The 25,581-nt window shown below is 41.9% G+C and overlaps 3 protein-coding genes across 3 annotated transcripts; 2 read left to right on the top strand and 1 right to left on the bottom strand.

Annotated features, from left to right (window-relative positions):
* Window positions 1–17: 17 nt before the first annotated feature.
* Window positions 18–557, top strand: SERLADRAFT_431812 (uncharacterized protein; the record flags this gene model as incomplete). The annotated part of the gene is made up of 1 exon (XM_007312126.1): window positions 18–557. The coding sequence occupies one exon, from the start codon at window positions 18–20 to the stop codon at window positions 555–557; it is 540 nt and encodes a 179-aa protein (XP_007312188.1).
* Window positions 558–4,259: 3,702 nt separating this feature from the next.
* Window positions 4,260–11,144, top strand: SERLADRAFT_338827 (uncharacterized protein; the record flags this gene model as incomplete). The annotated part of the gene is made up of 2 exons (XM_007312125.1): window positions 4,260–4,308; window positions 11,002–11,144. Coding segments are annotated over 2 exons (192 nt in total), but the record flags the coding sequence as incomplete, so codon positions are not given.
* A 9,793-nt stretch (window positions 11,145–20,937) lies between these two features.
* Window positions 20,938–21,087, bottom strand: SERLADRAFT_338143 (uncharacterized protein; the record flags this gene model as incomplete). Its single annotated transcript, XM_007312124.1, has 1 exon — window positions 20,938–21,087. A coding segment is annotated over one exon (150 nt), but the record flags the coding sequence as incomplete, so codon positions are not given.
* Between the last annotated feature and the right edge of the window lie 4,494 nt (window positions 21,088–25,581).

Here is a 25,581-nt window from a genome sequence, read left to right as displayed (position 1 = left end):
TCATGGCTTACCTATCAATGTCAGTGATGCGTGCTTGGTATAGGAAAGTAAAGAGAAGAGAACTTGAGGCAGACAATCTAGGCCCTGAACAAGTAGTGTTTGATGAAGTCAACTTGGATGAAAATGTTTACAACCAAGAAGACTATGACTCAGATGGGTCAGAAGATATATTCCTCAACAGCTTACAAGAACCATTTAACAATTTCCTAAATGATCCTGCAATGCAAGGCAACACCCAGTATAACTTGAACCCTGACCCAGAGATGCAGGCTGGCAGTTCACGTCACCCCCACTCCCTGCACTTTAATCTGGATGACAATGATGATGATGATGAAAGAGTAGTGGAACAAAATGAGAATGCTGGCAAGGTTATAAGGGTGGATCTGGATGCTCATAATAAATGGAGGGAGAGTTTTCACCAGTTCCATCAAGATGACGATGAGATGGACATTGATCTTCCTGATAATAGATGGGCTCCATTTTCCACAGAATTAGACTGGAAATTTGCACATTGGGCATTGCAGGAGGGGGTTGGCCAGAAATCTCTTGACAGATAACTGGCAATTCTTGAAGTGAGTGACACTTCCACACTTTAATTCATGTTTTATGTCAACTGACCTCCAACCTTTGCACCAGCTTTCCCAGAGACTGGGCCTTTCTTATCAAAATAGCAGAAGCCTTCTAAAAATTATCAACTCCAAAATTCCTGAAAGGGCCAAATGGCACTCAAAATATCTACACTTTGATGATCCTCCAGAAGAAATACACCTTATACAATATAGAGACCCCTTACAAGCCATTGCGTCTTTGTTGGGCAATTCAGCACATGCAACAGACATAGTCTATAAACCCTCAAGAATATTCACAAACAGCAACAGGGATGATCGTATCTCCTGTTATAATAGCGACAGACAAAACTCAGTTGACTCAGTTCTCAGGCAACAAGTCTGCATATCCAGTGTATCTTACACTAGGCAATATACCCAGCTCTATTAGACGCAAACCCTCTCAGCACACTTGTGTACTTATTGGATATCTGTCTGTCAATAAATTGGTGAAAAAAGGCTTGACGACAAAGGAAAAGACAGCACGTGTTCAAAGACTTTTCCATGCCTCAGTACGGATGATTTTGGAGCCACTTATTGAGGCTGGACGTAAAGGAATGGAGGTTACAGGTGGAGATGGTGCAGTGAGAAAAATTCACGCTATTCTTGCTTGCTATGTCGCCAACTATCCAGAGCAATGTCTGGTGACTTGCTCAAAGTATGGAACATGTCCCAAGTGCAGGCGTCCAGCAACAGACCTTGAAAATAAAGCAGCTGGGGAACCTATGACGTCTGACTGGACTCTCTCTGTCATTAATCAAGCCTCATCTTCGAACTCAAGGAGAGAATTTTTTGATCAATGTATGGATAAACATATATCTGGAGGTGTTTACAGGCCATTTTGGGAAAGATTTCCCTACTGTGATATTCATCTTTGCATTACCCCCAATGTCTTGCATCAGTTATATCAAGGTGTCATCAAACATATTGTCTCATGGTACCAAGATCTTATGGGTACAGAGGAACTGGATGCAAGAATACGCACTTTACCTCCTGCATATGGATCAAAGCATTTCAAAAATGGCTTATTGGCTCTTTCTCAGATATCTGGAGGCAAAAGAAAAGATATGGCCAAGGTACTTTTAGGATGCCTTGTAGAAAAACTACCCAAGCAGGCAATTATTACAATTAGATCAATCTTGGACTTCATATACATTGCTCAGTACCCCACACACAGTGATACAACCCTTGGATATCTATCAGATGCTCTCAAAACATTTCATCAAAACAAAGCAATTTTTGTCACTCTGGGTGTTAGAGAAAATTTGAATATTCCTAAATTCCACTCTCTATGTTGACTCTATTTGCTGGTTTGGGGCTACAAATAACTACAACACAGAAATGTTTGAATGTTTCCACATAGACATGGCCAAGAATGCATGGAGAGCATCAAATTATAGGAATGAGCATCCACAAATAACCACCTGGCTAACAAGACAAGAAAGAGCTGCATGGCTTAAATGCTATCAATTGTCTTTACAAAATAGACCAGTTTTATGTCAGCAAGATATTCTCCAGAATCTATCTGGCTTAGGTATTAAAATAGCCAAAATACCTCCTCTTCCACAACAACCCCTTCAATTAATTCAACAAAACCACCAATGTCATGGCTTCATACGTGATATCAAGGAGTTTCTGAATCGCCTAATGCATGGTTAGCCAGGTTATATGTCCAGGAATCAAGTCAATATTGCAAATCTCCCATTTGATTGACTTGATGTATTCACTAGTTTCAAACTCACTCCAATTCACCTTGGAGATGATGCTAGTGCAAGTGCAAGTGTAAAGTATGAAGTCATCAAAGCAAGACCTAGGTCCAAAGGAATTGCTCCACAGTTTGATAATGTTGTCGTATTAGACTCATTAGAAGCAGAGTCAACAGGTGTTGCTGGTAATATTTTCCTCTAATTTCATAATCAGTTTCAAGTTGTGAATTAATGTTTCATGACATAGGTACATGTGTTGGAAGAGTTAAAGTAATATTCAAGCTCCCTGCAATTTTTCATGGTGGTTCTGTTGATATACCAAAACATTGGCCCAAAATTCTATTAGCGTACATTGAATGGTACACCAAGTTGAAAGGTAGTGCAGATCCAGCACATATGATGTATGTGGTTACAAAACCTGCACTTAGAGCTGATGGTACTCCACCAGCTTCTATAGTACCATTGAGCAGTATACAACAAGGCTGCCACTTGTTGCCTTTGTTTGGAAAAGATCAAGTGCCTGCTCACTGGGGTACAGAAAATGCTTTGGACGTTTGTGATAGATTTCTATTAAATAATTGGGCTAGTTTGTATGCATACCAAACTATTTGGTGAATATTAATTCTATCATTATTAGTATCAGAAAAAGGTTCTCATAGACATAAATGAGCTGGTATAGCTAGTATAGCTGACATAGTAACTATAAGGTTTCACATAAACATCAGGAAAAACCCTTTTGCTATATAGTGCTATATAGCTACCACCTATATATATAAACACATTCATAGAAACTATAGTACTATCAGTGCAATCATAGCTCTTATAGCTCTTATAGCACAGTAGTAGGCAAAATTTTAACCAAGGGGAGAAATGTTTAAATCCCTCAAACTCTGGAATAATCTAATAAACTTGTTCAATAATAGAAAGAGGCCAGAAGTGTTTGGAGTCAAGTATATTATTATAGGCAAGGTACTATAAGGGCTCTTATAGCCTATAGCAGCCTACATAGCTCCTATAGCTGTAAAGGTCATAGTTATAATATAGTAAAAAAATAATCTAAGTCCATAAAAGGTCAATATATAACACCTGTATAATATATTTTATAAGCCTTTATGGTGTAGTGGATAAATGTGATGTGTGGCTATAGGTTGCTTAGTCACCCAAGAGCTGACTAGCAGGTTGAGAGTTCAAGTCCTGTCTGTGTTGATTTTTTTTTATCAGCCACACAACAATTTCCAACATCTATAAGAGCATTTATAGAGCTATATGAGGCTCTATAGATGGCAGAGGTTCTATAACAGGTTCGACCACTATAACAGCTTTATGAGTACTTATAGTGCTATAGAGCTCTATATAGCTACCCCCATTTTTCCTGATGGTGATTTATTGGCTATAATAGGAATTTAATAGCTATCATAGCAGCTATAGGAACATACCCAGCTATATAGTGAAATGGTTTTTCCTGATGCTTCTGCTACATCATCTGTTTGATCTAAAGATCCACAGCTGATGATGTTATAGGGTGCAGCCCATGTGACCAGCTCCACTGCGTAAGAGACTTGTAGTTAAGAATAAAGAAAAGCAGTGCAGCGCGCAAAAGTGGAGTTTGAACAGAATGGAATGTGCTGCACAGCACAGTGTGTGAACACTACAAAAGAAAGTTAAAGTGGAGAATGAAATTTAAAGGTCCAAAAATTGTGTATTGTATCAGTCAGGCACTCAAATCTTCTTTACAAGGCTAGAAATGGTGCTGAGCTGCTCAGAAAACTTGTCAATGTTCTCAGAAACATTAGCCATGTACTGCTTTTTCTGTAGTATTATGGCAAACTGCAGCAGCTGTGTCAGTATATCACTATTAGAGCTATTAGAGAGGCCAACACTATACTGTAATTATATGTTAGTTAATGTGGTAGAGTAGGATTCCCATTTCAAAAAATTAAATATATCAATTCCCGTATATAATGTTGATGGCACTCTTAATGCTGGTGGATGCATTTGTTACAACCAAAAAAAATTTACTCTGGTGCACAGTGAGAATAAGCAAAAAGGGATGAGTGAGAGAGTGAATAATTTCCCTTAGGTTTAGGACCGAGTTAGTTGATGGTATTCAACAGAAGGACTCAATGAGGAGTCTTCTTAATTTATTTGGGTTTATATACATCTACAGACTATTTATACATGTGTACTGTACAGTTACTAAGGGTGGTGGCTGATCCATAACGAAGGGGACGGTGGTCCCAAAAGTTGCGTGCGGCACACGTGGGGTGGTCTGCTTGTTAAGCTGTCAACCCTTCTCCAGACTGGTGGAGGCAAGTGCCCAGCCTGGTCAGAGGTATTCAAAGAGGAAGTTTTGTATTCTAAAATCTAATCAACAGAGGTTCTACACCACTGCTGAGCTATAGTACTCCCCTTGACGCTGGGGGCCGCGTATTAAAGGTTTTGTTTCTTCTCCCAAAGCACTACAAGGCCGTCGCTAGGAGCGCACCTATTTGCAATGCGGGATATTCCCAAACAATAACCAAATCTCCTTCACCCTGGAGACCGGGTGCCCAGTGGGACTTTTTGCACAATGTGCGAGAGAGTAGAAAAGCGAGTCCTAATGTAACAACCAAGAGTTAGTTACTCTGGTGCACACAAGAACACATTATAAAGGTAGTGATGAGGGAGTGGTTATCCCTTAAGCTGCAGAGAGTTTGTTGGTTAACAACAGGAGGACTCACTGAGGAGTCTCCTGGATCTATTGGGGTATATATACTAATACAGAGTGTTTGTACTTATGTACTGTACAGTTGATAAAGTCAGTGGCTGATGATGTCATGGGGTCTAGCCCACATGACCAGCTCCACTGTGTGTGAGAGTTGTATCTAAAAATAAGAAGAAGGCAATGTGGCGCGAGAAAGAAGAGTTTGAACAAAAAGGGGAAGTGCCGCGTGGCACCATGTGTGAAAGCTAAAGTATACAAGGTTAAAGCGGAGAATGAAAATGAAGGAAAGATCCGAAAATTGTGTTATCGTAACACTTACTACCAAAATACATTTGCTAAATGTTGGTGACCCTATCCATTCAGTGTGTTATATTTGTCTTATATGCTTTGTACTTATAGCTATATAAGTGTAGCTCCTACTTTTATCTCAACATCACTGTAGCAATATTTTCAAAGAAAATTTTCCACTGACAACCCAGGAATATCCTTACAAAACCTAGTCAAACTTATCTAACTGCCACTTCTAAAATTCATCTATCTATTACATTTGGGACTATAGTGTAATCTGGGAATGTATTTATATATATATAATCATCTGAGAAAGGCAATATCTTCAAATAACTAATAGAATAGCTATTCCTTTGAATTCTAGAGGACCTGAAACCTCATTTGATAAACAATTTAGAGGACCACTCAACAATATATCTGCAGCTAAGCCAATAACTCCTTAAAATGCTAGGCCTGCCCAAACCTGACAACATCAATATTTATTTTTCAATATTGTTGACAATAAGCTAGATAAAGATCAGAGTGCAACTACACTAGCTACAATAAAATTAAATGCAAATGCACCCAGTCCAAGAAAGAAATGACAAAAGACTAAATGATAGCCTAACTAGAAAAGACCTATATGCTACTAAAACCAGCACCCTTGATTTCATCTCCACAGATATTCTCAGTCACAATAAACTCACACTGATGTTTATATATGAATTCAAGGTAGTGAGGCCAGATGTATAAAAAACATGTTTAAAAGAAATTACTGAACACAGTGGTCTATAGTGTCACCATTGTGTATTAGCTTCAACTATTGTTGAACAAGTTTATTAGATTAATTTAGAGTTTGAGGGAAGTATAGATACTTTTCCCCTTGGTTAAAATTTTGCCTACTACTGTGCTATAAGAGCTATAAGGTCTATACTTGCACTGATGGTATTATAGTTTCTATGAATGCATTTATATATATAGGTAGTGGCTATATAGCGCTATATTGCAAAAGGGTTTTTCCTGATGTAAAAGCTAACATAAATTAGAAACATGGACTCCATATTAATCACTGCCTTCTATCATAAATATCTTGTATGAGCACCTTCAAACTGGCATTGGGTTTAACAATGTCATCTCTGCAGAATTATTTAGCATGGGCCACAGCTCCTCCCAATGTTTAGCTCCAGTGTTACAAAAAGTACTAGTAGCTTGAAAGGAGTTCAAAAAAGCAGAGGTGTGCGGGCAAAATAAATAAGTGTGAAAAACCACATATCCTAATCAACTTTGTCAACACCCTGTCAAACTCCTCATACACATAATATGTTCCCCATCCAAGGCATTGACCATCTTGTCCTTGAGCCATTGGTTATACCTCCAAGGAAGGCAAGGCCATTGAGTAAGTATGTCTGTCATTATTTGTCTGACATTTGTTTAGTCACAACACAATTACATTAGACAATAGCTAGACCATCATTCAGAGTCTCTGCAAGTCCTCATGCAGGAAGAGGGGAGATTCCCAGGACAGACTTGCAGCCTTTGTTTAGTGAGAGAAGGAACTTGGTGGTGCACAGAATGTTTGGGGAAACCAGAGTATTGCATGTCATGCTGCAGGGATGCTCAACTCAAACCAGCACCTCCCAGGCTGACTCATAGAGCGCAGGGTAAGCTACACAAAAGATTGCACTCATGAGGGCCTTGTTCTCCACAAAGGATTGCAATCACAGTTCACCGGTGCCTGGGGGTGCAGATTTGCACAAGGACCAAAAAGCTTGTGGAGCCTCTCCAGTTTCTGTGGTGAAACTTTTATTATTTGTAATGTATAGATTATAACTCAATAACACAAACTTCATGAACTGAGTTGTAACCACGCTAGGAATAAGTCTATCAACTCGCAAGGGAATAGCTGAAAGTCCCTGGGATTCTTCTAATACAGTATTCTGAAGATTTATGCCAGCTCTTTGAGGGCTTCTTGGGGTGTTTGCTTTCTATCTTTCATTTGAGATGCTGTAGATCATCACACATGCTTTGCTAAATATATTTTTGCCTGTTTCTCCTCAGTGAGGATGCCCGGGAGATACCATAGAACTATTCTTCTGTGAATGTCCATTATGATAGAAGGGATTGTGATAATGCCAATATCTTTTGCAGGTCAATAGTCCTCAGGTATACTCTGTTTGGGCTTGTTGTTCTGGCCGTTATTACAAGGGCCCACCCGCTCTACACACAACGTTGCATCCCATTAAATATTTACTACCTGAGCATTCATCAGTAATGCCTTTAGTGAATACAAATGGCTTACTCCTTGTAAGGTATGCAACTGCTAACACCCCAGCTGCTCTCTTAAATTTGCTAACAAATGTTCCTGGGAGTTTTGCATTCTAATCCCACTGGGATCCTGGCTCTAGCTGGAGGAGATCTGGCCCCTCAGTGTGCATGTGAATCAATGCTTGCCAGAAGTGAAATAGCACACACTGTGCTGCAAGTTCTGTAAACAGAAATGTCCAGCTGGAAGGAATATCAGAGGGAATAGATGGCTTGGGGGTCTGAGGACTCATGAAGTTGCTGTAGACAACAAAAATATATGTGGGGTTGTCTAATAAATGATTACTGGTCAGTATATTATATGTATAATACAGCATTTCAGAAACATGTTGTTCAAGCATGTCCATAAATCTATAATGTAAGCGCTACAGTCTTAGAGAGCCTCTCGGCAATAAGACAACACCGTATTTGGAACTTATGAGATATTTGCGTATCTAACGTCACATAGAAACTAATGCCTAAAAAGGTGAGAGACAGGTCTTCAATAAGCAGACTCTGATCCAGCCAGGTCGTCTAAGGTGGGTGTCCTCTCACCTAACCAGATTGTCTTCAATGAGCAGACTCTCACACAGCCGGGTCATCAAGGATAGGCACAATATCATGTCTAACGTAGCCCGGCTGGTACACTCTGATAAAATTGGATATTGACCAGACTAGGGATTGAACCTGGAACCTTCTGGATACATGCCAGCTGCTCTACCAATTGAGCTATATGGCCAAGGTTATACAATACAGTATCTTAAACATAACATACAACCATGGATGTCTTACACAGTATAGCTGCTGCATACTGGGTTGGCTTACAAATCAGAGGTATTATCCTATGGAGTATTGGTATGTCAGAGTATATTCTAACACACTCTGCCGGACACTGCTAGCCCAGTCCAAGACAGGCCATTATAATTATATGGGCTGGTGTTGCCACAAAAACCAAACTAGCAAATCTAAGGAAAATAATCAACACAACGTGGCCCACACATGCTTTTGAGGATCACTGTCCCTTTTATTTTAGATTAGTCATTGCAAGGGAATTGGTGCCACTGGCGGACTGGAAAAGCTGCCAGGGCAATTCCTAGTGAATTGGCAATCAGTGATCCAGGAAAGTTGTTGACTTAGGCTGCATCTTTTGTGGAACCCTATTCTCAAGCTGGATGTTGAGTGCAAAACCTTTTATTGCAGCTGCTTCCTCATTGTTCATGAAGACATAGACATGTTTGAGTCAAAGTTGTAGTCATAAAATAAGACTATGGTATTGTTGGTAAAAGTTATGGAAAATATGAGAATAATAGCATACCTCAGTCTGATAGATAAAGACTGAGGCTTGAAAAGGGAACATGCCTTAGTTTTGGTAAAAGTGTGAGAAAAGGTATTATATAATGCTAAAAAGTCAGAATATGGTAGTAACTTTGGTAGATGAGGATCATAGAGAATAAAATGATAATTGGCATTTATAAATGCTATGTGATATATGTCAACATTGAGAACCTAATACTTAGATTGACCCTATTGCATCTTGTTGGCTGTAGCGGTTAGTAAGTAAAGACCAATATTTCCTATGGTAGTGTTTACTTCATAACCTTCAGGTTCTCATACTTACAGCTGGGGAAAATAAAATCATTTCTGAGCTAGTTACAAGGCCCCAACAATGCAATATGGATTTTTAATAGGTGTCTTGGTGGTTACAAGCTACTGATGGGGTACATTCTCCATTATCATTTTATATTGAAGTAAGCACACACATCTGAGCTTATTGCACAAGTCTTGTGTAGATGAACACCCTGTAACATCAGGAAAAACCCTTTTGCTATAGCGCTATATAGCCACCACCTATATATATACCCCATGGACTTTATTTCTTTTCTCAAGTAGCTATGCTCAGCTACCTACCAACACTTTCCCACATGCTATTGCCTGTTACGGTACCATCCATCATTGTTTGTTCAACACAAACAGCTACCCTAAAGTAGGCACAATATATATACACCTGTATTGTAGTTACTATCTCCAATACAATTGTATGCTTCAACAGTGTAACTTGGTATTCATCAGTCCAAAACCTCATCATCAGAATATGTCTCAAACTCATTCACAAAAGGGCTTATCAGAAACTGCTTACACATGCAGAACCTCTATGTTACCAGGCTTGCACATTCCAAGCGTAACAAAACAATCATATTTTATATCCATATCCCATGCTTTATAGCGAAGGGACAAAAAAGACGGCAATACATTGCAAGGAAGAAGACCCACCACCAGGGTAAAAACCAGAGCAGAACCAACACAGACAGCAACACCCCCAGTGTCATCTAGACAAGGAAGGACAGCAGCACCACCTCCCTTTCCCAACCCGACATCACTTGACTCCACACCGGAGAACAGGCAGACACATTCTACAAAGCCAGAACATGTTGGCTACAGTTTTATGCAGAGAGCCACCTACAGCTAATACCCAGAACCCAACATGATCCACCAGTAGTTGCAATAGACATCTACAACGAAAACAACGTTGAAGAATACACAGCAGAAGGTCAACCAATACCACCTCCCACACCACAGATACTTCCCACAGCACCCAATCTATCTCCAATTCCACCAACACGCACCATGTCTAGTGCTGCAGCATCCAAGCCCACCAAGTTTGGACAGATAGACAATTTTGATGGAATGCCCGACTGAGCCAATGGATGGATGTTATCAGCCAAAGCATATTTTGACATAAATGACACCATCTATGACTCAGACAAAAAGAAGGTTTTTGAAGCACTTTCACACATGAAAGAAGGAGCAACCCTAGCATGGAAAGAAACCAAATTAACGGAATACAAAGGATTGGCGAAATACCCAAAATGGGTGGACTTCAAATCCGACTTCGATGGGACATTTATTACTGCAGACGTAAAAGGAGCGGCTAGCGTGGCCCTCATGGCGATGAAAATGGAAACAGGAGAAATGGCAGTAAAGTTCAACTCCCGTTTCATGGTAGAAGCAGGGAAAAGCGGCTTAAATGATGAAGGACTGATCATGGTGTATAAAAGTTCCATAAACCCATATACACTTCCAGCCTATGATTTGATCCTACATACTAGTTTTAGATACATTTCTTTTAGTACAAGTTTCTCATTTCTAACTGTGAAAAACACCTTCCTTATTTAGACAATAATCTTCAGAACCTTCCTCTTCTACTTTTATGCTTGTTTATGGAAACTGACACCTCAGTCTTTTACTATCAGACTGAGGTGAGTACTTACAATAGGCACTTCATCATTCATCACTGACAAACTACCTAGTTATTTTCATAGGTACACAATTCAATCACAGTCTTTTACTATCAGACTGAGTTATTATTTTCATAGGAAAATATAGAGTTAATAGATGGAACCATTAGTAACTAACAGAGGGAAGATGACCCACTACACCTATCAACAAATAGAAGCAGGAGGAAGGAATGCCATGTGCAAATGCCTCATCACCAGATTAGGAGGAGAAGACATTCTCCTCGGATACCCGTGGCTCCACAAGGTTAACCCCACGATAGACTGGACGTTAAAAAGTGTAGACACCCAACATGCCATCCGCACGATCCAATCACACTCCAACCAATCCATGATTTGCACCATCACAATTGATCAACCAGAGCTATTGATCAACTATGTACACAGAATCCAGATCTTTGCAAAAACTAACATCACAATGGAACTAGCCATCCAGAACAATATCGGGAAAAAGATAATGGAACTACCTGAGACGTACAAACAGTTTTCACAGGTTTTTGACAAGAAAGCATCAGAAGGACTACCCAAAAGAAGGGTTTATGACCACACAATAAATCTTAAACCTGAATTCAAACCAAAGGACTGCAAGATCTATCCTCTATTGCCTAAAGAAAACACAGCCCTTGAAGAATTCCTACGCGACAACCTTAGAAAAGGGTACATCAGATCAAGCAAATCTCCAATGGAATCCCCCTTCTTCTACATAGACAAGGAGGATGGAGCATTAAGACCCTGCCAAGACTACCGTCAACTCAACAAATAAACAATCAGAGATCCCTACCCACTTCCCATAATCCCCAACCTCATAGACAAATTACGGGGAGCATCACATTTCACAAAACTGGACCTACGTTGGGGATACAACAATGTAAGGATAAAAGAAGGAGAAGAATGGAAGGCAGCTTTCAAGGCGCAAAAGGGACTCTTTCAACCAATGATCATGTTCTTCGGCATGTGCAACTCTCCAGCCACCTTCCAACACATGATGAACAACTTGTTCACAGATATGATAGGCGAAGGATAGCTCATCATATACATGGATGATATGCTCATATTCAGCAAAGCATCAGAAGAATATATAATGCGGACAAAACGGGTACTGCAACGCCTACTAAAAAACAACCTATATCTAAAACTGGAAAAATGCACCTTTGACACAGCCAGAATAGAATATCTTGGCATGATTGTCCATCAAAACCAAGTACAAATGGACCCAGTAAAATTGGCAGAAATCCAAAATTGGCCTACACTGACTAACATTCACGAGGTTCAAAAATTGCTTGGATTTGGCAACTTCCAACTTCTACCGCAAATTCATTAGTCACTACTCGGAACTCGCAAAACCACTCAACGCCCTACTAGAAAAAGGGAAAACTTGGAATTGGACAAAGGCCGAAGAAGACGCATTTGTGCTACTGAAACACTGTTTCAGCAAATTGCCGGTTACCCAGATACCAGATTCAAACAAACCATTGCAAATTGCGGCAGACACATCCAAACATACAACTGGAGTGGTGTTAAACCAACCCAATGACAATGGAGTATGGCATTCGTGTGCCTTCTTCTCCAAAATGCTATCCCCAGCCAAAAAAAACTACCAAATATACGACAAAGAACTGCTTGCCATCATCAGAGGACTAGAAGAATGTAAACATTACATCCTAGACAGTGCCCACACAGTAGAGATATTAACCAACCACAAGTATCTCACGTATTGGAAAGAAGCCAGAAAATTGACACCACAGCAAAGGCACTGGCAACTTCTACTCTCACAGTATAATTATACCCTGAAACACGTACCTGGAAAACAAATGACAATTCCGGACAATCTTTCCAGAAGACCAGATTTATATACAGAAAACGAAGAACAAGACACACCACTACTCCCAAAAACTGTTTTCGCCACAGTAGCAAACACTGACCCATTTTTCACACATATACAAACCAGTTTACGTGAAGGAATCAAATTACTGATGCACTCAGATCCCAAGGATTGGACCATCAAAAATGATGACGTGTTTTACAAAGGTTGCTGTTGCATTCCCACAGGAACCAAGAGAAAAACATGTATTCAACAACAACACAATTCGGTAACAGCCGGACACCCAGGACAGCTAAAAACAACCCAATTAGTAACAAGACATTACTATTGGTCAGGTATGACACAGATGATCAAAGATTATGTCACAGGATGTGCAATATGCCAACAAAGCAAGGTGATTACCAATCCGATCAAAATACCCATCCAACCAATTTTGGGTCTGAAAAGTACAGAACCATTTAAGAACCTTCCAGTTGACTTCATCACAGATCTACCAGAAAGCAATGGATACAACAGCCTTATGCCAGTGGTTGTGGTGGACCACAGCCTTACAAAGGGGATAATAATATCACCCTACAGGAAAACTATTGACGCACTGGGAACAGATGGGATACCACTCTAGGGATCTCCCCGCAACGCCAATAACAACCAACATACCGGCAGTGAGCAAAAGACTATCCAGCCTACTCAAAGCAAGGGTCATAGCTTTAGAAGCCCACAAGCTGGCAAGAACAAGCATGCAAAAATACTCACAACATCCTTTACCCATGTTTACATTTGGACAAAAGGTTTGGCTAGAAGCAACTAACCTAAAAAAGAAAGGAGCATGCTACCCAAAATTCAATTGGAAACGAGAAGGACCCTTTATCATCCTTGAAAAAGTATTGCCGGTTAACTACCGACTAAAACTCCCAGACATGTGGAAAATCCATCCTGTATTCCACGCTACCCTTCTAACTCTGTACAAACAAACCAAAGTCCACGGAGAAAACTACATAAGACCACTGGGTTTGTTGGTAGACAAACTTACACATAACTCCTGTACTCTGCTCCTGCAGTTTGAATATCAATAAGTTCCACACACCTTTTTACCCAAGTTCTTGTCTAAGTATTCTAGTCCTTCTCTGAAGGATCTTTACTCTACTCTACTTTCATCCTCCACTCTCTCCCTGCTCACTCCATTGAGTTAGGGACTGAGGTCCGTAGAAAGGCCTTGCACATGAGCTAAGCTGACTCCCAGCCTCATACTCTGTTCCCCATAGCGCACCTCTGTCCTCTGAACTCAGACAACTCTGAAGGTTACGGTTCTGTCAGTATATTCAAACTGACACTTCCCAGACCCTCTGTATCTCTCCCATGGTCAAACACATGCCCTCCATTTCCACGGCTCCCCAATGTCTGACCTCTCCTTAAACCCTAAGGGGTTCTCCGATCCTTCCCAATTACCCCAACCCCAGCCCCAGACTCTCTGATACTTGCTCCTGCTAAGCTACCTCGTGATGAGCCAGAGAATGAGGACATAGAAGACCTCACTCTGGCCCAGGCAATCACCTTGCTTGCCAAATTCTCTATATGCAACCCCAATGGTGGTTCCACATGCACTAAGATTAGAGAGCTTGACACCTTTGATGACTCTGATCCCAGGAAGCTTTGCTTCTTCATTGTGCAGTGTTAACTGAACTTTAACAACATGTGTTCCGCACCAACTGGGCAAAGGTTAATGACACTATTTCCTTCCTCAAAAGAATAGCATTGGATTGGTTTAAGCCGGAAATCCTGACCCCAGACAATTTCAATTTCACCACAGTCCCTGTTTGGACAATTACTCCGAGTTTCTCTCTGAACTCCATTCCAACTTTGGGCCTCATAACCCCACTGGAAACATGGAGTCCCAGATTGCACACCCCATGATGAGCAAGAACTGATGTTTGAACAAGTACATGGTTGAGTTCAATTTTCTCACCTCCCATATCCAAGGATGGGGCGGAGGCACACTTTATCACCAGTCTCACCAGGAACTTCCTTCAAGGACAAGGACAGAATTCCTACACTGGGATGCCAGACTTCCTTGAAAAGTTACAGAACCTTACCCAAACCATTGACTCATGCTTTTGGGAGCAATGCAGTGAAGTTAGTAGAAAAACTGGCACCCAGCCCAAATTTTTATCAAATACCAATATTATATCCTCATCATCCTCTGCAAAGCCTGCATCTTGTGGCAGCCCATTGTCCCATTCCAATTCTCACCATATGCACTCTTACTTGTCTGCTCTGAAAATTCCAGACTTGCCCAGCTTGCTGGGCAAAAATGGTAAACTCACTCCAGTAGAGGCCTATTGTAAGATAGGTTTAAAGGTAAGGTAAAAGTAGAGGTTCTCCCATCCGAGGTTCAAGTGGGTTTAAGCTAGTTAAGCTGAACACTGCTTAGAATTGTATCGGGGGAATACTACTATAGTTACATGGTTATTTATAGGAAATGAGATCAGAGATAGGAGTTAAGTTCTATCCAGGGTAGGATTTTCAATTGCAGGATGAGAACTATACAAGGTAAGAGAAGTCCAATGAAAGTAAGGGTGTTCATGAAACAATTTAAGTCATTGGTCTAATGGTATAACCAATAAGTAAAAGGGAATGAGTAGTCTGATAAGAGAAAGAAATAAGCATTCACAGAAAGTGTAACAGAAGAATGCAAACACTATTTTGACAACTATCTCTGTCTGTTCTGTGGACAAGCTGGGCACAACACAAAGCTGCGGCTTGAGTCCCCCTCCAGTGCCACAAACATTTGTGCCGCTGCAACAGTCCTGGAAAACAAACCGGACACCACTGAGGCAAAAGGAATAGTCAGCAGTCCTCCATGCTCTGCATGTGTTGAGGACTGTGTTGATCCTGACTAGTGTTGCCGCAGCTAGCTTAGCCAAGCTGCAGCTCAATAAATCACAGTTTGAATCCTGACTGTAGGCAAGTGAACACGTATACAAGAGGAAGTCATGAAATTCTTTGGGAAGAACATGACATAGTGCAGCAGGCGTAGTGTGAGGTTCCTTCATCTTAATAAGTCTGTACTTCTTCTCTTTGCTTCCCTTGATTCCCTGCGATGGAAGAGATCCACGGAGATAATAAATTATAATATAGGAAATTACTTCCAAGTCATTGCACTGGGATTGCTGGATGCCCATAGAAATATGACTGATTATCATATCCATGTTAATAAATGGTGAGCAATATGACAACTAGAATATCCCACTTGAAGTTCATGATCAAATTTTAACAATGTGAGAGCCAAAGATACGTGAACTTCTTTGAGAGATTGTTTATAAGATTGATGCTAGATTTGCGTCAGTTGACAACTTGAATATAATATATGGCTGTGCTGTACTTTGAAGTGTTTGACATGCTGGAAACCTTGGTTGGCTTCCATATTGTGATTATGACTTCAAGTTACCAAGTTACTCTTGAAGATTTTTCTGAGATCCAAAATCTGTTTGTTTGGATTAAAAGCTATTGCTAAACAAACACTACTGTATTAAAAAACTCAGTGCTTTAACCATTTTTGCAGGAGGCTAGTTCTGTGGCACCGCTATTGGCAAGCCATTAAAATAGGTAAAGTACCACTATAATATATAATATACATTCACTATTTTCAATGACTTCACTTTTCCTTAGAGCAGTGAGTTCCATCCTTGTATTGTTGTAGATCCAAAGGTCAGATTTTATCACTAAAAATGGAAAGTTTTGATCAAGGTATATCTGAGTTTTATAATGTGGGCAATACATAAAATCACTAAAACAATTATGAATTTTATGGCATAGCCTTCCAAAGGTTTACCAACCTGATATGTCTAGGCCTGCAAACCAGTTAATATTATGTCATAACTATTTATAGCCACATAATTCATAGCAATCACAGCTCAATCCAGTCACATGACATAATAGTTCAGCTTGGTTAAAAAGCCAGTTTTACCCGAGACTGTGGCAACACTACCCACAACTAACTCAGTCCTACCTCTAAGGGGGTTTATCCACTCCTTCACTTATCCTATCTGCCTGTATTAGTTGTGCACCAGAGTATAAAACTTTGATTATTACAGTATGTAAGACTAATCAGGGAGTTACGCAGTGGAGCTGGTCACACAGGCTGTGCCCTATGACATCATCAGCCACTGCCTTCATTAACTGTATAGTACATATGTACAAATAGTCTGTAGATGTATATAAACCCCAATAGATCAAGGAGACTCCTTAGCGAGTCCTCCTGTTGTTTACCCACAACTAACTCGGTCCTATTTTAAGGGGTGACCACTCCCACTCACTTCACTACTGCTTGTCTGAGTTGTGCGCCAGAGTATACAAACTCTTGGTTGTTACATTAGGACTTGCTCTTATTACTCTCTCGCACTTTGTGCAAACCCAGACCACATGGTCAAGTGGACATCTTTTGAAAGATAAGACTTTGGTGCCAGACTGGCGTTGAGCTTTTGCTAGCCAGCAGAAACAAAATGTGTACCCCAAGTTCATTGCAAGCTCTTTGTTCCAAGCTACCAGAGAGGTTACAACCAAACCATACACGGCCCCCAGTGTTAAGGGGAGTACTTTAGCTCAGCATTTGGTATGGAACCACTGTTGATCAGATTTAAATACAAAACTTCTTCTTTGTTTTCCTCTGACCAGGCTGGGCACTTGCCTCCGCCAGTCTGGAGAAGGGTTGACAGCCTAACAAGTGGACCACCCCCTGACAACTGTTCAGACCAGGGTATTGTACTATAATTTTTACGTACTTTCTATTAAGAACAAAGCTTGAAGGAAGTGTCTAGCCACTTGCTGAGAGCAATCAGGGACTGGAACTAGAGTCCAATGTGAGTAACTATATTATTAGAGAGTATGACAGGTATACAGTACCTAGAGTCCAATGTGAGTAACTAGAGAATAGGAAGCATTGGACTCTGCAGTACTGTCCGAAGTTTTGTAAACAAAGGTAAACAAAGCAGCCATAAAGGCGAAATAATAGAGAACACAATCAATAGTGAATGATAGAAGAATAGATAGAGAAAGGAATGAAAATATATAGGTAGCACAAAGGTGCAGAATCACCAAAACTAACACTCCCCCCTGATGCTGCACCTCCCAAGAATCAGCTCCCCCCTGATCTAATAAGTCCCATCATCTTCCTGAACACTTCCACTTTAGGCTTGGCAAGAGCCTTGGTCAACAAGTCTGCAGGCATTTCAGCAGTGGGAACAAAGGTAGGAGCAATCTGCCCAGAGTCAACAACATCTCTCAACCAATGCCATCGCAGATCAAGGTGTTTCATCCAACCATGGTGCTCAGGGTTCTTGGATACAGAGATGGCAGATTGGTTGTCAATATGAAGGGTGGAAGGAGAGGTGATAGGATAGCCCATTTCCTTCAACAAATTTCGCATCCAGCAAATCTCTTTGCCAGCCTCAACAGCAGCAATGTATTCTGCTTCAGTGGTGGACAGAGCAACAATGTTCTGAAGCTTGGAGCTCCAGGAGACAGCACCAGATCCCATCTTGACAATATAGGCACCAGTAGAACGACCAGAGTCCTTGTCACCACCATGATCAGCATCAGAGAAAGTGGTGAAGAGTTCAGTGGAATTGGGATCAGGACCAAGGACAAGGGAATGATCAAGGGTGCCTTGCAAGTAGCGGAACAAGTGCTTGACAGCGCTCCAGTGAGTAAGACCAGGATTAGAGTTATATCTGGCAAGGACTCCAACAGTGTAGGCAATGTCAGGACGAGTTGTAGTGGCCAGATACATCAGAGCACCAACAGCAGCAAGGTAGGGAATGTCCTTCATCAAAGCAGCATCACTGGATGTTTTGGGAGACATGTCCTTGGTGAGGCGCAAACCAGGATCCATGGGAGTGGACACAGGCTTGCAGTCCTTCATGCCAAAGCGCTCCAGAATGTCCAGAGTGTACTGATGTTGGGAGAGGGAGATGGTGCAATTACTTAGGTCTCTAGTGATGGAAATGCCAAGTAGGTAAGAAGTAGGGCCAAGATCACGAAGCTTAAAGTGCAGGGAGAGGTCCTTGACAGCTTGGTCAAGTGCAGAAGTAGAAGTGGATGCCAGTGTCATGTCATCAACAAAGACAGGCAGGATAATGCGCACATCAGCTCTGTTAAAGACATAGATGGCAGAGTCTGAATAAGTACGCTTGAATCCGAGTTTTTCAAGCACAGTGTGCATCTTCTGGTTCCACATTCTGCCTCCCTGCTTTGTCCCATAGATGGCCTTGCCCAACTGGCAAACAAGATTGCGAGGACCCTGATGGAATCCCTCTGGCTGATGCATGTAGACCTTGACATCCATGACTCCATTCAGGAATGCATGGGAAATGTCAATGGAGCGCAAATGGAGGTTGTGGATGGCTGCAATGGCAAGGACAACTCTGATGGATGATATGCGGACAGTAGGTGCAAATATTTCGAGGAAATCAAAGCCAGGGCGCTGGTTATAACCTTTGGCCACATATCTGGCCTTGTAGCGCTCAACAGTGCCATCTGAGTTGCGCTTGATCTTGAAGACCCATTTGCCACCAATAGCCTTGACTCCAGGAGGTAGTTCCACTAGTGACCAAGTACCATTGCGCTCATGAGCTTGAAGCTCTTCCATGGCTGCCTCTCTCCATTTATCTGCATCAGGATGCTTCATTGCATCTGCAAACGACCTAGGCTCAGCAGAGTCTCCAAAGTGTGCTACTTCATCATCAACTGCCTCAGAATCACTGTCATCACTCTCAATGGCAGGAGTAGGTTGTCTGTGTTGAAGCCACCATGGTCTAGGTGGTCTCCTAGCCCTTACAGGGCGTCTCAGTGCAATAGGCAAGTCAGGAGAAGGTGAGCGATGAGGAGGGTGATTTGGAAGCTCAGGAGGTTGATTCACAGGTGGTTTTGCATCAAGGTCCAAATGAGGCCCATTGTCAGGCAATGGCTGAGGCTGCTGAAGTGCAGCTGGTGGGCCCATATCTCCCCCTGGACCTGGTGCAGGGACATCCTCAATCAGGCCCAATGGCATGGATAGCGAAGGTGGAGTGGGAGGTGGAGGTGGGACATTGTCAGAAGACCTCTTCAAGCCAGGGAAGTAGCGCTCATCAAAATCAGCTCTCTCAGAGATAATAGTGCGCTTGGTGGTAGGATTGTAGAATTTCCATCCCTTGTACCCCTCAGGGTAACCAATAAACACACATTTCTCCATATGAGAGCCAAAGACGCCTCTTTTGTCCTTTTGCACATGCACATAGGCAGTGCAGCCCCAAACGCGAAGGTGAGACATGTCAGGCTTGCATTCATACCACAACTCAAATGGAGTGGCATGGGCCACTGCATCAGTGGGACACCTGTTCCAGACATGCACCAAAGTGGACAGACATTCACCCCAGAAGTTGTTAGGCAATGCAGACTCTGATAACATGGCAGTAATACGCTCAGTCAGAAGTCTGTTTGCTCGCTCTGCCACACCATTCTGCTGAGGACGATTCCTGGTGGTATGCTGTCTGACAATCCCATGGTCATCTGTGAATTTCTCAAATTCCTTGGACATATACTCTCCCCCTTTGTCATTGCGCAGAGCCTTGATTTTACGCTCCAATTGAGTCTCAGCATAAGCCTTGAATCTCTTGAAAGCATCAAAGACATCTGACTTGGCCTTGAGAGGCACAACAACACGGAATCGACTGTGATCGTCAATGAAGGTGACCCAGTAGCGATAACCAGAGAATGTGGGGGAAGAGACTTGGTGTACATCAGAATGGATGAGGTCCAAAGGATGAGCAGAGCGAGTATCAGATGAGGGGAATGGATTGGCATGCATCTTGCCAGACAAGCACGGTTCACAGACAGGATCAGGAGCAGCCTTGGATTCCAGTGTAAGCCCAGTGACCAGATCTCTCTGTATCAGTCTCTTGACATCAGCATGATGGTGGTGAGCCAATCTGCGATGCCAGAGCATCAAATCAAGTGGTATAGTCGCAGTAAAATGTCCCAATTCAACACAAGCAGCAGTAGATCCATCAAGGAATGCTGCATTGTTGTCATTGATAGTTGCAGTGAACAAGAGAGTGTTGTCACGCATAAAGGACATGGAATGAGACAAAATAGTGACATTGAAACCACTTTGACGAGTTAAATACAAGACTGAGAGGAGATTATTTCGAAGATCTGGTACATGGAGCACTCTAGAGAATTCCACAGCCCTAGCCACTTTGCCATTCATCACAGGATTAAACACCACAGTACCAACACCAGCTGAATAGACAACAGTGTGATCAGCCAGCTTGATTGGCACACAATATGGGGTATAGTGGTGCACCCAATGACGATGAGGTGTCATATGAGAAGTGGCGCCTGTGTCTGCATTCCAATCAATGTCAGCATCAAGTTGGAGAGGGCAATGAGGATCAGAGGGATGAATGGAACGAAAACTTGCATTTCAAGCTGATTCAGTGACCACAGTAGATGAATTGGCATTGTTGGGCGAAGATTTGGGCTGCTGAGAGGTATTCTGAGAGTTGCTGGAGCCTGCCTGAGCCTTATTGCCACGCTTGTAGCGATTCTTAGCACCCTCCACTGCCTGTTGGCGACTAGCTATGTATCTGTGGCATTTGTCTTGGGTATGACCAAGTAAACCACAGAAATCACACTGAACGCGAGTAGAGGTGGTGGATTGGTTGCAATGATGGCAGTTAGGATGGGTGCAGGTGCTATTGGCAGTGGTAGACGAAGAATGCAAGGCAGAATCGACTTCAGCACGACGACGGCGATTGACCTCTTCAGCAAGGAAAGCATCCCTGAGCTGGGTCTTGTCCAAGGTGCCCAGAAGTAGTAAAGATGAAGTGAAGTGGGCATATTGATCAGGAAGCGCCCTAATCATGGCCATGCATGTCAATTCATCATCCAATTCAGACAATGAGAAGCCAGTAGGACAAAGATTTTGAATCTGATGCATGCCTTTGTCAATTCTGGTCATGAGAGCCTGCAGGGACTCGTCCTCCTTCTTTCTGATAGAGAAGAAGTCGTCATAGGCATTAAATCTCGTCCCATGCTTCTTAGAGATGTGCACAATTGCCAGTTTCTCCCAGATCTTGACAGGATCATCAATGATGCCATCAAGATGGATGCGCTGCTCTTTGGTGACATTGAGGTATAATGCACCAGCAGCCTTTTCAGCTCTCAACTCCCATTTCTCTATTGCTTCAGTGTCAGTCCCAGGACACTTTTCAGCGCCAGAGACGAGCCTCCACAGTCCCTTGGTCATCAACCAAGCTTGCATTTCACCACTCCACTGGGGGTAGTTAGTGCCAGACAAGGGATGGAACTTGGGATCAGAGTCAGACATGATGGGTGTTGTATAAGACAATAGAGCAATGATAAATGATGTAGGAGACGGCTATAGGCGATGGAATAGTGGCAAAGACAATGGGCAACAGTAGGAGGCGAGCAGATAAGATGGTGAGGCGGTAGAGAGAGGATATGGAGAGGGTCAGAAAGCGCAAGGATAGGTCCAAATAGGGTCCAAAAAGCGTCCAAAAGCGATCCAGGAGGGTGCTAAGGCTTCCTAGTGCTGCTACAGGGTTACGCCTGTGTTCTTCTTTCAATTCCACACTGATATTAACAGAGAAATCGCCTCGAGACAGTGTTGGTTAATAGGGCTTGTATATGAGTCAACAAAGTGACTTAAGCTCCCCAAACACCGCAGACTGAGAGAGGCTCTAGGCAACAGCAAACTGAGGCAATGCAGGCGAGCTTCACAGTCTATAGGCTTGTTCTATCTGATAATGGACAGAGTAGAGAAGATTGGAGCTTTATGCACACACCAGATATGCCAAAAGCGAAAAATAGGGCAAAAAGTCGAAATTGATGCAGAGACAGATAAGATGGATGGATTGCCACCAAATCAGAGGTATAGGGAACGTTTTTATAGAGTAATAGATGGCCCAAATATCGCAAGAAGTGAAGCACAGGATGTGGAGATATGCAATAGGGGTCCAATAGGGGTGAAAGTGCCAAAAATGCGAACTTCACAGAGGATGATGGAGTGGATGGATTGCCCCCAAATTGATGGTGTAAAGTGCAATAGTATAGGGTAGTAGATGGCTCAAATAGGGCCAAGATCCGAGCACAGGATGTGGAGATATGGAATAGGGGGCCAAAAGGTGGTCAAACGATGATGAAGGCTCACAGAAAGATCCAGCTCAAATCCAACCACTCTGACAGGTCTCCTAGGGTTATTTAGGCCGTAGAAGACGATGGTAGAAGTTACAGCACGATCAGATAAGGATTGGGCAAGATATGGTGCAGATAAGGCCAAAAAAGCGTCCAAAATGGGGGTAACTTGCAACAAGGAGTTGTTGTTGGAGATCAAGATGAGATCAGAGTAATCTGAGGTGATGGATGAGATAATAAGAGTCCCAGAAGACGATGGTTACGATGGATAAGCAGTAGGACGCTTGGATGGTGAGATATGAGGTCAGGAAGATGGCTAGAGCACAGGGCTCATAACCTATTAAGAACAAAGCTTGAAGGAAGTGTCTAGCCACTTGCTGAGAGCAATCAGGGACTGGAACTAGAGTCCAATGTGAGTAACTATATTATTAGAGAGTATGACAGGTATACAGTACCTAGAGTCCAATGTGAGTAACTAGAGAATAGGAAGCATTGGACTCTGCAGTACTGTCCGAAGTTTTGTAAACAAAGGTAAACAAAGCAGCCATAAAGGCGAAATAATAGAGAACACAATCAATAGTGAATGATAGAAGAATAGATAGAGAAAGGAATGAAAATATATAGGTAGCACAAAGGTGCAGAATCACCAAAACTAACACTTTCAAATAGTATTGTGTGGGTAGTCAGGGATTGAGACCCGTTACTCAGCTGAGAACAGGTAGATCTGCAGATAGCAAGCGGGGACCCCCAGTTACATTTTTTTTTACATTTAAAAAGAGAACAAGTTGACATGTTGTCGCAAAACCAATCTGATGTCAACACTTTGTTGCACAACATGCGTGCACAGATTCTGACCTTAACTACATAGCTCGCTGATCTCCACTATCACTCCAGCATCCTACCTACTTGAGAAGACCACACTAACAACAGCAAGTAGTGTAATAATGACAGAACTTGAATATGGCTCGGGATACACAATGGAAAAATATGGAGATAGATTGTTTGAGGTTTAATGACAAGAAAGTGTTAGCAGAAGCAAAAGTGGAAGCACTTGCCACTATGCAAGAGGAGCAAAGGAAAACAGTGGCTTGTTTGTTGCAAAAGGAGCTACAGAGGAATAAAAGGGAACAAGAGAGGCTGAGGAGAGAAAAACAATAGTATAACTCAAAGAAGATGCAGGTTGTAGTGGATGGTCTGGATGACCAGTGGACCAATTTGTATGCTATTCTTTGGTTCATCAAATATTGGGAGTTCTTCAATATATTCAATATCAAGCCCTTGACTAAAGAAGTCCCTTGGCTTACTCTTGCACACCCTAGCATTGTGACAGTGACACTGCCAGATATCCCCTGGGACAGTATAGATGCATTCTTGGTCAAAGTGAGATCTTTTCCTGAGTCCCAGAACATCCTCAAAATTACACAATGGAAGTATCACCCAGATAAGTGGGCAGCACAATTGTTGGATATCCCAAATGACACACTCAGATCGAGAATTTTGAATGTAATTACTATAATTCCACAGGTAGCAAATAGTATTGAGTGTGAATAGACTACTGTAAAATATACTTTATTCACTGATGTTGTACTGCACGTATGATTACCAGGCAATCAGTGGGCAACACATTTCATTGGCCTTGAAATAACTTATTTTGATCACTACCAGAATTTTACATGGCAGATTTTGCAAAACAATAAAATATCCAAGTAAATTTTATACATTATAAACACATTTCACCTGGGTTAAATCCAAGGCAACATTTCTGCTTTTGTAGAGGATTAAATATTCACTACAATAATATATCTTGAATGGATTTTTCTATTGATGGCAAATATCAACTTTCTGGTAGGTAAAATGGTTATATAAATATTACATTTAGGTTACAATTTTCCATTACATTTTGCAGTGTGAAAATTCTCCTCAATCTCAAGTGATAGTGACTCTGTTGTGAGAAATAGAGTGTGATGTGGACTGCTGAGCTAAAAATGGCCCTGCAGAGCCACTCTTGAGCTTAGGCTTTGGTGGGAAAGTGTCAACAATTCATGTCATTGACACCAAATGTGGGGTTCCTGCATGCCGCCCTTACCTTGTTGCTGTAAAGTTGAGCTCAACTCAAGCTTATCATAGGTGATTGTTGATTAAAAAATCATTAACCTTGTGGTGTTCATTGCCAGATGGTATAGTAATATGAGGAATAGATAAAAAAACAACCTGCCCCCTGTGTTCACAGTGTGTTAAGATGTCAGCACTGTCAGCCCCTAACCCCAGAAATACTCCTTTTTGTCCAGCCAGATCTTCTGCTGTAAAACTTGAGCATATTCTTGACAAGATCCACAATATTGACTGGTCCCTTTCCAACTTCCTACATTATATCATTTATTTTTCCTGCAAGATCATCAGGGGAACTGCATTAAGAGATCTCAGTGGCACTTACAGATGGTTGTATTTTTACTGCATGGATCCTCAGGAACTCTCTTGTTTATCAACATTCTTGATATGGTTCATGTTGCAAGCCCAGTTTATTGTATATTGAGCAGACAAGTTGCAAGAGAAGGAGGCATGTTTTGTGTCCAATATCAGTAGTGCAGAACCTCGGCATGCAAAGACAGCACTGATCATATGGGCCATCGGACATATTGTTCTACTGGTGCAGGTAGAACCAAAAGAGATCATTTCAAAGGAAACGTACTTC

The sequence above is a fragment of the Serpula lacrymans genome (assembly GCF_000218685.1).
Source record: "Serpula lacrymans var. lacrymans S7.9 unplaced genomic scaffold SERLAscaffold_1, whole genome shotgun sequence".
NCBI lineage: Eukaryota > Fungi > Basidiomycota > Agaricomycetes > Boletales > Serpulaceae > Serpula > Serpula lacrymans.
The sequence above is the reverse complement of the archived record's forward strand: the minus strand, read 5'-3'. Positions and strand labels throughout refer to the sequence as shown.